The 13,279-nt window shown below is 36.2% G+C and overlaps 1 protein-coding gene across 1 annotated transcript in view; it reads left to right on the top strand.

Annotated features, from left to right (window-relative positions):
- HCN1 (hyperpolarization activated cyclic nucleotide gated potassium channel 1) overlaps window positions 1-13,279 on the top strand; it is a 365,206-nt gene that overhangs the window by 288,038 nt on the left and 63,889 nt on the right. Inside the window, exon 5 of the mRNA XM_032627600.1 lies at window positions 1,336-1,482. Within this exon, the coding sequence (XP_032483491.1) occupies window positions 1,336-1,482 (147 nt within the window). The remainder of the gene's footprint in view (window positions 1-1,335; window positions 1,483-13,279) is intronic.

A 13,279-nucleotide genomic window follows, 5' to 3' on the forward strand; every position in this document is an offset into this window, starting at 1 on the left:
AATGTGTTGTGTTTAAGCAAAGATTTTTATTCCAGTATCTTCATCCAGTTTTATTACCTACCTTTTTATTTGTACTCAGTTTTATGATCCATACAATGAAACTAATTTTGGGGGTCTAACTGATTTTTTCAAAGTATAGTCTTATGACCACCTGCATTTGAAACATCGAGGGAATATTTCTCAACCTTAAATGTGTGTGAATCATCTGGGGATCTTTCTTAAGATGCAGATTCTGATTTCACAGCTCTGAGGTAAAGCCTGAAATTCTCTTCTAATAAGCTTCCAAGTAATCTCCATGCTTCTATGTTCCTGTTTGATTTGCAGGGATTTTTTAAAGTGCGTATGTATATGTATATGTATATGAGTATGTATGTAAATTTACAAAGGCAGGTACCTCAACGGAATCAATATCTGGAGTTAAGAATGCAAATCTGGGGATTTCCCTGGTGGCACAGTGGTTGAGAGTCCGCCTGCCGATGCAGGAGACACGGGTTCATGCCCCGGTCCAGGAAGATCCCACATGCCACGGAGCGGCTGGGCCCGTGAGCCTGCGCGTCCGGAGCCTGTGCTCCGCAACGGGAGAGGCCACACAGTGAGAGGCCTGCGTACCGCAAAAAAAAAAAAAGAATGCAAATCTGCATTCCCAAAAGACAGCCTCACCCCAAGTTTTATAAACAATCAAGTTTAAGTACTACTTGTTTAAATGAAATTAAATGTCTAAGTTTCAGCTATAAAATTATGTGGATCTAGCCTCATTCTGATATTTTTCTACGTCCTAAATTGAAGCCTGGCACAGTCTCTTAATTTATAGGGCACGTGTTGCTTGAGTATCTATGACTTGCAAATAGCTGCTAAGCTTTCTGCCTCCAGATTCAATTGTTAATCAGGTCTGATCTTTTGCTATAAAGGTCTAAGATAAGACCTTTTGTACTATCCAAAGTTATGGGATTCTTTCTCCAAATGAAGAGTTAAACAGCAACTTCATACTTCTTTTAGAACTCAGCTCAAAAAAAAACCCAAAAAATAGCATCACATTTTGTTTTCTTGCCTCATCACTGGCTTTTCTGGGGCTGTACCCAGTTACCTCTGAGCTCCTTCCATGCTTCCTCTCTATAACATCTCAGGTCTTTACAGGAAATGTTCACCTAAACAAATGCTTTCTACAGTCTGTCACACAGAGTAGGTATATTACAACCTAGTACATTATTTCCTTCCCCTTAAAGGATTTCTTCTTTTTGTTACTGTAACTATTGAATATAGCACAACAAAGTAACACGACGATTTCTCATACAGCCTAACAATGTTTTCTAATTTCCGTTTTTCCTTTCCTTACAGTATAAGCAAGTGGAACAATACATGTCATTCCATAAGTTACCAGCTGATATGCGTCAGAAGATACATGATTACTATGAACACAGATACCAAGGCAAAATCTTTGATGAGGAAAATATTCTCAATGAACTCAATGATCCTCTGCGAGAGGTAAGATTTATAGTCCTCAGTCTCTGTGTGCATGACCATTGTTTACTTTCTCCTTTCCTGGGAAGTCCTCAATTCCATGTTTTGACACTACTTAAAAGAAAAATTTTAATTTAATGTTAAAACATCTTGTTTCTTGCCCTTATTTGCCCTTATGTTCTCCCATTTACAGGCACTTACGTTAAAAAAAGACTGGAAATTGTTCTTATTATGATTCTCAGGATATCATTTTATTTTCTGTATCCCTAGTTAGAAAGTCCCTCTTGTGTCCCCATTGTCCATATCTTCCCAGTTTTCCACTCTCTCATCTCATGCTCACCAAACTGTTTCGTTAACTTCTTTTTGATTTCTACTTTCCTCCTATCTTCATTTTCCTTGTTCATCTCCTGGACCCTGATCACAGACTGACCTGACCAGTTGTGAGTAATTCATTTCCTGTTACCTCACTAAAACACTTGGCAACGTCAATAACCACCTCTTTGCCTTGCATCTCCTTTCCATTCCTCCCTTGAAGTCTTCCCTCTGCCCACTAGAATGTACAGGTCACCTCTAGATCAAAGGAACATTCTCTTGAGTGTGTGTGTTTCTTACACTGTCTTTCTCTTTCTCCATTCTTTTACTACCAACCTTCTCGAAAGATTACTTTATAATTATTGCATTGTGGTTCAATCTCCACTTCTTTACCAAAATTGTTTCCTTGAAAATTATAAGTGAACATTTAATCTTCAAATCCTTTGTCTTTGAGCCATTGGTGGTTCCTTTAAACTCAATAAAACACATATCCTGAACCTCTTTTGGGAGCTTCTTTAACACTAAGCCATTACTGAACCATTGGCTTTTCATTTTGAATTTCTGAGTTTTATTCTCATATTTATTTCATCTCTGCAGTTCTATAAATTTGAGCTCCAAGTTCTTGCCATAACCTGTTTTCTTAAAAGCTACATGATATCCCCTTGCCACGTATGTATAGTAGGCTATGTGTTAGTCATTATCTTCCATCACTAAACCATTTATCCTTTGAAGTCTCTCTCTCTGTAAATATTTTAGTTATTCTTTCGAGTCATTTGGAATGTAAAATTTTTGTCTTTTTAAAAAATCTTTCTTTGCTCTGCACATCCAGTCGATTACCAAATGCTGTCAATTCACTGTGACAACATATCTTACACCTATGCCCTTGTCTCCTTTCCCAAGTCCCTTACCCTAACCTAATTCCTCTCACATGGACTATTTGCAGTATCCCCTTAGTTTACCTTCCAACCTTTGGTCTGCTTTCTCTAACTACCATTTAAAGCAGCAATGCCAGATTAATCTTCTTTTATGTGTAAGAGCTAGTCATGTCTCTGCTCAGAAATGTTCAGTCTTTACATTACAAATTAAATCAACTATAGCCTCCTTAGGCTCATATTCTAGCCCTTCTATGCTCTGATCCTTGCTGAATTTCCAGCCTTATTTTTCCCTATTGCCATACACGTTCCAAAGTGGCCTGTAGCCAAATTGTGCAACTTACTGTTTTGAAAAACCAATTCTAATTTCTCAACTTGCATCGTACATTTTCCAGATGTTTCTCATCTGTTGGCAAAGGTAATAAATAATATTTCTTTATTTATACCTCCTTTGATTGTCCAGACTAGATCTGGTCTCTCTTTCCCTAACCCCAAGTGCACTGAGTCCATAATGCTTGTGTGCTACTTTCCATTTTGTCTATTATCACAATTTTTCCACATTAGTTTCCTCCACTTTTGTCTTGAAAGTTCTTTAAGAGCAAAGACCATTTAATCTATATTTTAAATTTTTCTTGAAATTCCTACTACATGTAACATATGTTAAAGAGTCAATAAATATTTCTATTTCAACTAACATCTTTACCATTTATAACTATCCCTAAGTATCTGCATCCGTTAAAAGTTATTTATATTTTTTTAAGCCTTAAGACATCAGTTAAGAGTTTTGGAAAGAGAAGGAGCTAAATATCTGCTATTGATTAGCTTATTTTCTCTAGAGTCCTCAATCAAATAAGAATGTACAGATATTTTTGCTTTGAGAAATAGAGTCAAAACTTTGTATTTTTTACACTACCAAATGTAAAATAGATAGCTAGTGGGAAGCAGCTGCATAGCACAGGGAGATCAGCTTGGTGTTTTGTGACCACCTAGAAGGTTGGGATAGGGAGGGTGGGAGGGAGACGCAAGAGGGAGGAGATATGGGGATATATGTATATGTATAGCAGATTCACTTTTTTATAAAGCAGAAACTAACACACCATTGTAAAACAATTATACTCCAATAAAGATGTTAAAAAAAAGTAATGTATCATTTAAAAAAATAATCTATCAGTATGCTTTGCTTTATCTCTCTGTAGGATTACAGAATTTATTTTAAATCCAAATTCCTTTCACTAAGAGGCAGAAGTTCAGGACACTAGAACCAAGTTGGGTTCTAAAGGTCCTGGTGGGATTCAAAGGCAGGGTAGGACAGACCATAGCATGGAGACAAAGGTAATTGAAGAGACAGTGTCAGGGATTAAGATGGATCAATAGGCAGGAGGACACAGTAAAACTAAAAATTTATTTCAAAGAAGCAGAAAAGTAAGGATTCTAGCATAAAATGTCATTGAGGGAATGCAGAAAGCCAATAGAAAAAGTGAACATAAAAATGAACCCTAAGAATCTGCATGCTTAAACGGGAAGCATTCCTCCCTGCTAAAAATGCTCAATGTAATGTAAAATCAGGATAACAAGAAAATGTTCTTAATTGTGTGTATATTATTAACTGCTTTATCTTGCCATACTTTTACTCTGATCTTCAGTGGAAAAAATTCCACTTTTCATTTTTATCCCCTTAAAGCCATCAATAGACATACCTCCAATTTCCTCAATTCCTACAACTATTCTGTCATTAAGTTAGACTAATTTTTTCCTTATATTTGCAAATGCCATAGTTCAGGGTCTCAGCATCTTTTACCTCAACTTCTGAAGTGCACTCACCGCTTTTCTTCCTGCCTTTGATGTCAATTAGCTCAAATACATCCCATCTCAGGGCTACCATATTGATTGATATACAAAACTAGTTTGACATTACTTTCTTCTCAGAGCCTAACAATGACCTCCTATCCCCTTCAGGAAAAAGTTCAAGCTGCTTGACATGGCACCTGAGATGCTCCCTGGTCTGCCTCCATCTTCATTTCTTTACATTCATGCTTCATCAACAGAAAATTGTTGATAATTTCCTGGCGGGGTGGGGAGAAATGTTGCTGATTGCGTCTTTGCCTTTCTTCATGCTACCCTCTCTATCTTCAATCCTTTCTACCCAGCTTACCTTCAGCTTTCCATCAAACAGTCTTACCAGGCAGAACCTTCATACGTTTTCCCCGACCATTGTCTATCACTGCATTTTCATTTGTCAGTTTACTGTCTCTTTCAAGACTGTGAGCTTCTTGAGGATAGAGACCATGCCATAATATCTCTGTATCTCTAATGACTAAGTATTTGATAGGAGCTTATTAAATATTTATTGGGTGAATGGTCTTTAACAGAATTATGAGTGAAAAACAGGGTAAGAATCATGGCTACTTAATAAAATTAGAGATCCTAGCAGTAGAAGCATGAAATGCTCAAACACTTAACACCTTAAAAAGGTGAAAACAGTGTTCTCCATTTGTTCATCTGCTCTTCAGCTGTTGCTCTTCGGGCATCAGAGTCACACAAAAGCCTAAATTTAATGTGAATTAAGACTTCAGAGGAACAGGAAGAGTAGAATAGGAAAGTAAGCAAAGACATTGGCAGAGAGATAACAGAAGTCATTATTCAAAATGAAACCTAGATGTAAAAAAGCCAGACATGTTTTATGCAGAAAAGTTCAGTAAGAACAGTGGGAAATATGTCTTGCTCCCTATTAAATTGTAGTCTTATATACCTGCTATATTCAGGTCATAGTGGTAGATCACAAGAAATGTTTTAAAAGTAGTAAAATACATCATTCCACCTTTCAAAAGCTGTCTTCCAATTTAGAAGATGAGGCATTAATCTGTGCAAAGATGTATTTTGGTCCCTGTTGTGCCTCTAGTGTCCACAAAGTGCCTGGCACTTTGAAGGCACACAATAGAAGACACTGAATGATTGCTACAATAAATATAAAATGAATGAAACTAGGCTACTTAGAAAGGGAAAGCTAGATTATTTGATATGTATTTTATAATAAAAGGTAAAAATGTAAGACTTGCATTGTGTGCACATACACACACCACATATAATTGCTAATCATATATTCAAGTTAGAGCCAACAACCATCTTATATTTTAACAAGACTTTTAACTTAAAATGCCTCATTGTCCAGAAGGCTCATTTTTAAGAAAGTATTTTGCATAATTTGAGGTGCTAATATATACTTAAGAGCAGTGATTTCTGCTAACACAAGTCTGGGTACTCAGGAATGTACAAAAGTGAAGGGCAGGTCAAACTTCAGATTCTAAAAAACTTATGCAAAAAACCCATTGCTTTAAAATATAGAAAGAAAGTAAAATGCAATGCTTATGAAAATGAAAATTATTTACTCATAATCAATTAAATCTATAATCAATTACTCATAATCAATTAAATCTATATTATGCTATATCCAGTTTATTCCCCAGACTTCTCAATGTGTTTGAATATTTTTAAATATGAAGAATCTCTAAGATGTAAAATGGCAGGAAGAATATCATTTGTGTGACCTTTGAAAGCTCTTACCAAAAACTCATACCATGCATATGCAAATTCGTTCAGCTAGTAGATATTTTGAAAGCACGACTTTATTGAAAGCATTTCTGTGCAGAAATTAGGTGATTTATCTTTTTCGTAAATTTGAGACAAATTACTGAAAAGTCTTCAACAAATACCTGACTCATTGTTCAAATCTCAGTACAAATGTTACCTGGGGCCTTCCGTGAGAAGTTCATCTAGATTAATTTCCTTGCAGTCATTCTCTATCACATCATCCTTGTTGTTGTGTACACATCACTCTGTTGCCTTGTTGTCCCTTTTTATTTATGTGTTAATTCTCCATTCTTGGAACTCGGGATCCAAGAAAGCAAGGACTTTGTCTTTCTTGATTTCCGTGATAGCTCTACTCCCTAGATAGTACATATTTAATAACTAGTTATTGGATAAATAAACAAAAGCAAATTAGAAAAGGATCTCAAAGAATCATTGATTATTAGAGCTTGGAGAGAGCATTTTGTAGACACAACAGAGATGCTGGCATGCATAAGAAAAGTGATGCCCAGAACTATGAAGTACTGTGGCCACAGAACTTTCTTAGTATCACTTTAGATTGTACTATGGAGAATATGGTTTCTAATATATAACAAAAGGATGCTGGCATCTTTAGATTCCTCTGTGATTTTGTTTTGATATATACACTGTAAGCCAGAAAGACCTATTTTGCATGTGGTTTTTTAAATTTTCTTTTAAACTTTCTCAAGGTTTATAAACATTAGTGATTTATTGCAGAGTAAACCTGGGGGGTGGGGGAATATTCCAATAGAGTACCATTATAAGAAGTATGTAAATGTTTTGTCCAATCTCTATAGTAATATCCATGGGATAGATAGAAAATAAATACTATTTTTCTTACATTGCTATGCCAGCTGTGCCTAGCATATTGTCGGTGGCTCATAAAACAAAAGTTGCTGGATCCCCTGTCCAAATCTAAGTAGTGAGCCACCTCAAGATGTAGAAGATTCAGTGTGGCAGATAAATCTGTGTGTTCTTCATCCTTGACTAGACCATTTGACCCGAGCACTGACCCCACTGGCATTATCAGCATTCTGAGAAGTGATTATAAAGTCATCTTAAAAAATTATCTTCGTTTCACTGTGAACTAATATACATGGACCAGAAAGTAAAGGAACAACAACAGTTTTCTGAGAAAAATACTTATGATGGTACTCAGAAACTTGGCATTTTAAATTAGAGCCACTATTATGTGATGCATCCATTATCTATCATCTAGAATCTTCACTCTCTAGTTGCTCTGTGACTGTGTCTAATTAAAATTCTGAGTCTGCAAAGATGGACTTCAGTGATCTCTAGAAACCTCCTCTCCCTCCCAGTTGTTACCTGCCCTGGCTTTCCCTCCTTTCCTTCTCCTTCCATCCACTTAAAATATGCTCCTGTTTTCCCCTGGCTGCTCAGAAGCCTTCAGTTTCATTGCTCTGAATAGTTTAAATTGCCCTTATGATATTCTCAGTGCCATGAATATTTATATGTATACTTTCAAATCATGAGTGAAAACCTACTATGGAGGAACTATGAAGCATCATGGGTAAATCAAAAGGACACCAAGTCTAGCCTTATCATATGTCTCATTTCTTTGGCTCCAGTTCCACCAATCTCATTTTTTTCCAATTTTTATTTTATATTGGAGTATAGTTGATTTACAATGTTGTGTTAGTTGCAGGTGTATAGCAAAGTGATTTAGTTATACATATACAGATACTGTAACTATTCTTTTTCAGATTCTTTTCCCATATAGCTTATTATTTTAGTAGAGTTTCCTGTACTATACAGTAGGTCCTTGTTAATAATCTATTTTATATATAGTAGTGTGTATATGTTAACCCCAAACTCCTAATTTATCCCTCCCCCCCTTTCCCCTCTTGTAACCATAAGTTTATTTTCTATGTCTGTGGATCTATTTCTGTTTTATAAATAAGTTCATCTGTATCCTTCTTTTTAGACTTCACATTTAAACAATGTCATATGATATTTGTCTTTGTCTGCTTACTTCATTCAGTATAATAATCTCTGGATCCATGCATGTTGCTGCAAATGGCATTATTTCATCCTTTTTAATGGCTGAGTACTATTCCATTGTATATACGTATCACATCTTGTTTACTCATTCCTTTGTCAAAGGACGTTTAGGTTGCTTCCATATCTTGTCTATTGTAAATAGTGCTGCAATGAACATTGGGGTGCATGTATCTTTTCGAAGTACGGTTTTCTCTGGGTATATGCCCAGGAGTGGCATTGCTGGATCATACGGTAGTTCTATTTTTAGTTTTTTAAGGAACCTCTACACTGTTCTCCATAGTGCCACCAACCTCACTTAAATGCAGCCCCACAACTTAGTATCTGTACAACTTCGGGCTATTTCATAACTTGTACATATTTCACTTTCCTCATCTTTAAATATGAATAATGATAAGTACCTCACAGAGTTGTTTTTAAATTAAATGAGAAAAAAATATTAAAAGTTTGAAAGTGTCTGGCATATAGTAAGTACAGAGTAAAATTTGATTCTTGTTATACCTATGATTCAGTGAAGAATCAAAGATAGTTCCAGCCCTCATGGCTCTTACAACTTAGTCAGAGACAGAAATTTAATCAGCAATGATAACTGTGGGTAAGTGCTATGAGTGGGTCATTCAGAGGGTGTTAGGCCATACACCAGAGGGTCAACGAGTCTAGCCTTATCATATGTCTCATTTCTTTGGGAATTTATTCAAACAATCTGCTAATAAGCCCTTCCTCCATTTTAATAGCCAGCCTTCTGGAGACAGTGTCTTAGCATCAAAACTTGGCATTGAAATGTTAGGATTAGAAACAGATGACGCTTTAATAAAAGGAGGAGTATATTTAAAACTAGAAACTACTTAGAAAAATTCAGTGAGCCATACCCCTCTGCTTATGAGAGCCTGTTGGAATGTGTACACAGTAAGAAGGTCTATTTTTATCATGATCAGATTTATACTGATTCGATTACAGCAAAATGTAAACTTAACAATCGAGAAAGAGGTTAATGCCCTTCTATGTCTGTCTCCAAAATTCAGAACTGATCTATTTTTAAACAATGGAGTGTGAAGAGCCATGGACTGAAAATAGGTACAGATCAGTGTCCCAGTAGAATATAGGGTGTCAGTATATTTCATTTTCACAGAACATGGATCGGGCTGAGAGTATAATACTGTCCTTCTGACCTTTAATTTGTGGAAAACACTGTTAGGGAAGAAATCATAATTTGCATGCATATTTATTTAGTACAATTCTGAATAATTTTTTTAAAGTACATGCTTGTTGGTTTTCTAAATGTCTCCTAAAAATGTCTTTAGTTCAGATTAATTAAAATAAGCTAGAATCATAGTATTGCAAAGCTCTACAGGGATCTTATAAATTATCATATACACATATAAGAGGCACAGTAACCAAAGGCTAGGAAATTTATGTAAGTGGCCTGATCTTGGTTACATGACCAAGCAAAGAAATTGGGACTTTTCTCTCTTTTGGTCTAGAGCTTTCCCCCTGCATCCCTTGTTTCTAGAAAACAAACAGGCAAAAAACATTTATTGATTTCTTAACGTGTGCAAGATATTGATTTAAGTGTGGAAAGGTAAATTATAAAATGTGGTTTCCAGTCTGACAGTGCTTACTGTGTGCTTGTAGAGTCAAGATGGAAATACATGAAAAGAACTATGAAGAAAAAGTTAAAATACGTTACTAAAAGTACAAGAAATGTAGGAAGTCACATATGATTAATTGCCAGAGAAAATCAGAGATTACACACTAAAATTCAAAATGGATTAAAGACGAATGTATGGTCCTGAAATCATAAAACTAGAAGAAAGCGTAGGGAAAAAGCTTCTTAACATGGGTCTTGACAATGATTTTTTGGGTCTGATACCCAAAGCACAAGCAATAAAACAAAAAAACAAATAAGTGGGACTACGTCAAACTAAGAAGCTTCTGCAGTATGAAAGAAATGATCAACACAATAAAAAGACAACCTGTGGAACGGGAGAAAATATTTGCAATCCGCACATCTGATAAGAGGTTAACATTCAAAATACATAAGCAACTCACATAACTCAATAGCAAGAAAACAAATAGTCCATTTATAAAAGGGCAAAGGACCTGAATAGACTTTTTTATTCCAAAAAAGACATTCAAATGGCCAGCAGATATATGGAAAGGTGCTCAATTTAACTGATCATTAGAGAAATGCAAGTCAAAACCACAGTGAGATAGCACCTCACACCTGTTATCAAAGGACAAGATATAACAAGTGCTGGGGAGAATGTGGAGAATAGGGAATCAGGGAAACCAGAAGGGTCAGGGAGAAGACAGTTTGTGTCATTGAACAAGAACCACATTATTGGGCCTTTTCCTTGATTTTTCCTAACATTGCTTCACTACTTCCCCCCTCACCCAATATTTTTCTGGGAGGCAACGTTTATTTCTAGGACTTCAAAAATTAGTCCTATGATAATATTGCATAATTGTACTTATGCGGGCCCTGAAATAGGCAAATTCATAACAACAGAGAGTGAATAGGAGTTATCAAAGTTTTGAGAGGAAGGAGAAGGGGGGGAGTTATAGTTTAAAGGCTACAGAACTTTTGTCGAGATCGATGAAAATGTTCTAGGTAGAGATAGATAATGGTGATAGTAATACAACATTGTGAATATTCTTGTGAATTGTACACTTGGGAATGGTTAAAACTATAAATATTGCTGTATATATTTTATAAAAATCTAAAAAAATCTTGTAAAAGAGCACCCAGTCTTATAACTCCAGTCCTGACTCTAAAGCCATTTTCATCTGCCTGTAACTCTTGTCAACTAAATGCCCATGATACTTCACACTCAATACAAAAATAAAGCAAAATCCTTTTTTCATGTAACTAAATTTTTTATTTTATTTTATTTCACCCCAGACTGAAGAGCTCAGAAGTTGTTGCAGTGTGTGCATTGTGTTCCACACCTCCTCAGAGCGAGCCTAGCTGGCTCATATATCTTACTCCTGCCACCGCCTTACTTTCAGAGCTGAGGTGCTGCTATGTCCTGAAAGATACTCAGAGGGTCAGCTTCATCTTTCCTGCCACACTTTGTCCAGCCTAACTTGCTATGTTAATTTGCTAGGGCTGTTATCACAAAATACCACAGTGGCTTAAACTACAGAAATTTATTTTCTCACACTTCTGGGGGCTTGAAGCCCAAGATCAAGATGTTGACAGGTTTGGATTCTTCTGAGGCCTCTTTCCTTGGCTTGCAGACGGCCACCTTTCTTTTTGTGTGCCCAACTTCCTCTTTTTATAAGGATAGCACTCAGATTGGATTAGGGCCCACCCTAACAGCTTCATTTTAACTTCATCCCCTCTTTGAAGGTTCTGTCTCCAAATTCAGGCACATTCTGAGGTACTGGGAGTTAAGGCTTCAGCATATGAATTTTGAGGCATCACAGTTCAGCCCATAATGCTTGTCAGCACATGCAGTGCTCCATACAAATCTAACTAATGTGACAGATAAATGAATGTTTAATGCATCTTAGAATGACTGCCTGGTTTTAGGGTGTGGCGTGATTTCCTCGTGTCCATCGCACATGTACACATACTGTTATGCAGGGGTTATTTCTATTGCTGACCTGTTAATGATGAAAAGGAATTTATGTGGATTCTATTATAAAATTTCAAATACAAGTTTTTATCAAATTCTCCAAATCACCTCTCAGAATTGTCTTCCAACTCACTGTACTATCTGCTGGTCCTGTTTTAATAATATTTTTTTAGTTTAGCTGTTTGATATATTTGCTGTATTTGACAGTCCAAATTAATCTGTTTATACCCTGTCAAGTAGGCTTCATTCCTATTCTGCAAATCACTCTTACACCTTGTTTACAGTTTGCAGGCCACTGGAGCTGCACTCTGCTGGTGGTTTTTGTTTGTTTGTTTGTTTTGCGGTATGTGGGCCTCTCACTGTTGTGGCCTCTCCCGCTGCAGAGCACAGGCTCCGGACGCACAGGCTCAGCGGCCGTGGCTCACGGGCCCAGCCGCTCTGCGGCATGTGGGATCTTCCCAGACCAGGGCACGAACCCGTGTCCCCTACATCGGCAGGCGGACTCTCAACCACTGTGCCACCAGGGAAGCCCCTCTGCTGGTGTTTACACAAATCCTAAGTGAGCTTCAAACCTGGGATTCCAAAGTGGGGCAGAGATACTAAGTCACTAATGAACACTGTCATTGTCAATATACAGTTTTTTGATTTAGGCTTTTTTGGTCTGTTTCTACATGTTTTCTTTCATGTACAATCAAATTTAGTGAATGCTAAGAGAATTTCGTGTCATCTGCTGACATCCTGCATGATACCTAACAGAGTAACATGTTCCTATATTCTAGGAAGGCAAAACAGTAGGAGTATGCTAAGACCAAATTAATTTCAAGCTTCGTTTGCATTCATGCTTTTGTGATTTAATATCTCAAAACCAAATTAGATGGATGTGATAGCTGTAACTACAGAAAACATTTAAATTTTTGAATCTGTATCTCTCAAAATCCATCCTGTTTTGGTCTGTCCTTTACAAGCAGGCAGATTTCACTTAAGCCACTTAATCATAATTTGCCATTTCTATATGCAGAGATTTTAGGCTAATTACCTTTTAATTCATAATTTGAAGAGACTATGAATCTAGCAACTAATGCTACAGCTGAGTTTCAAAATAAGAAATCGCGAAAAATATTAAAGCTTGCCAATATTTAAGAGGCCATTTCAGACTATTTTTCTCTCTATCTCTATTGGATTTTTCTTAATATAACTATGATTAACACAAGATGGAATATTGTGTGGCCATTAAAAAGAATGGCAATGAGGATCATATATCAAAATCGAAAATATTTTATGTTATAAATGTGGGGGGAAAAGAAACAAATATTGAATGTATATTATGATTACAACTATGTTAAGGTGAATAAGAGATTATATTAAAAGAATACATAAACATATTAAATTACCTTCATTAAGGTGATGAGAATGTAGAGATTTTTTTCTTTT

This window comes from Phocoena sinus, chromosome 3 (assembly GCF_008692025.1).
Source record: "Phocoena sinus isolate mPhoSin1 chromosome 3, mPhoSin1.pri, whole genome shotgun sequence".
In the NCBI taxonomy this organism is placed as follows: domain Eukaryota; kingdom Metazoa; phylum Chordata; class Mammalia; order Artiodactyla; family Phocoenidae; genus Phocoena; species Phocoena sinus.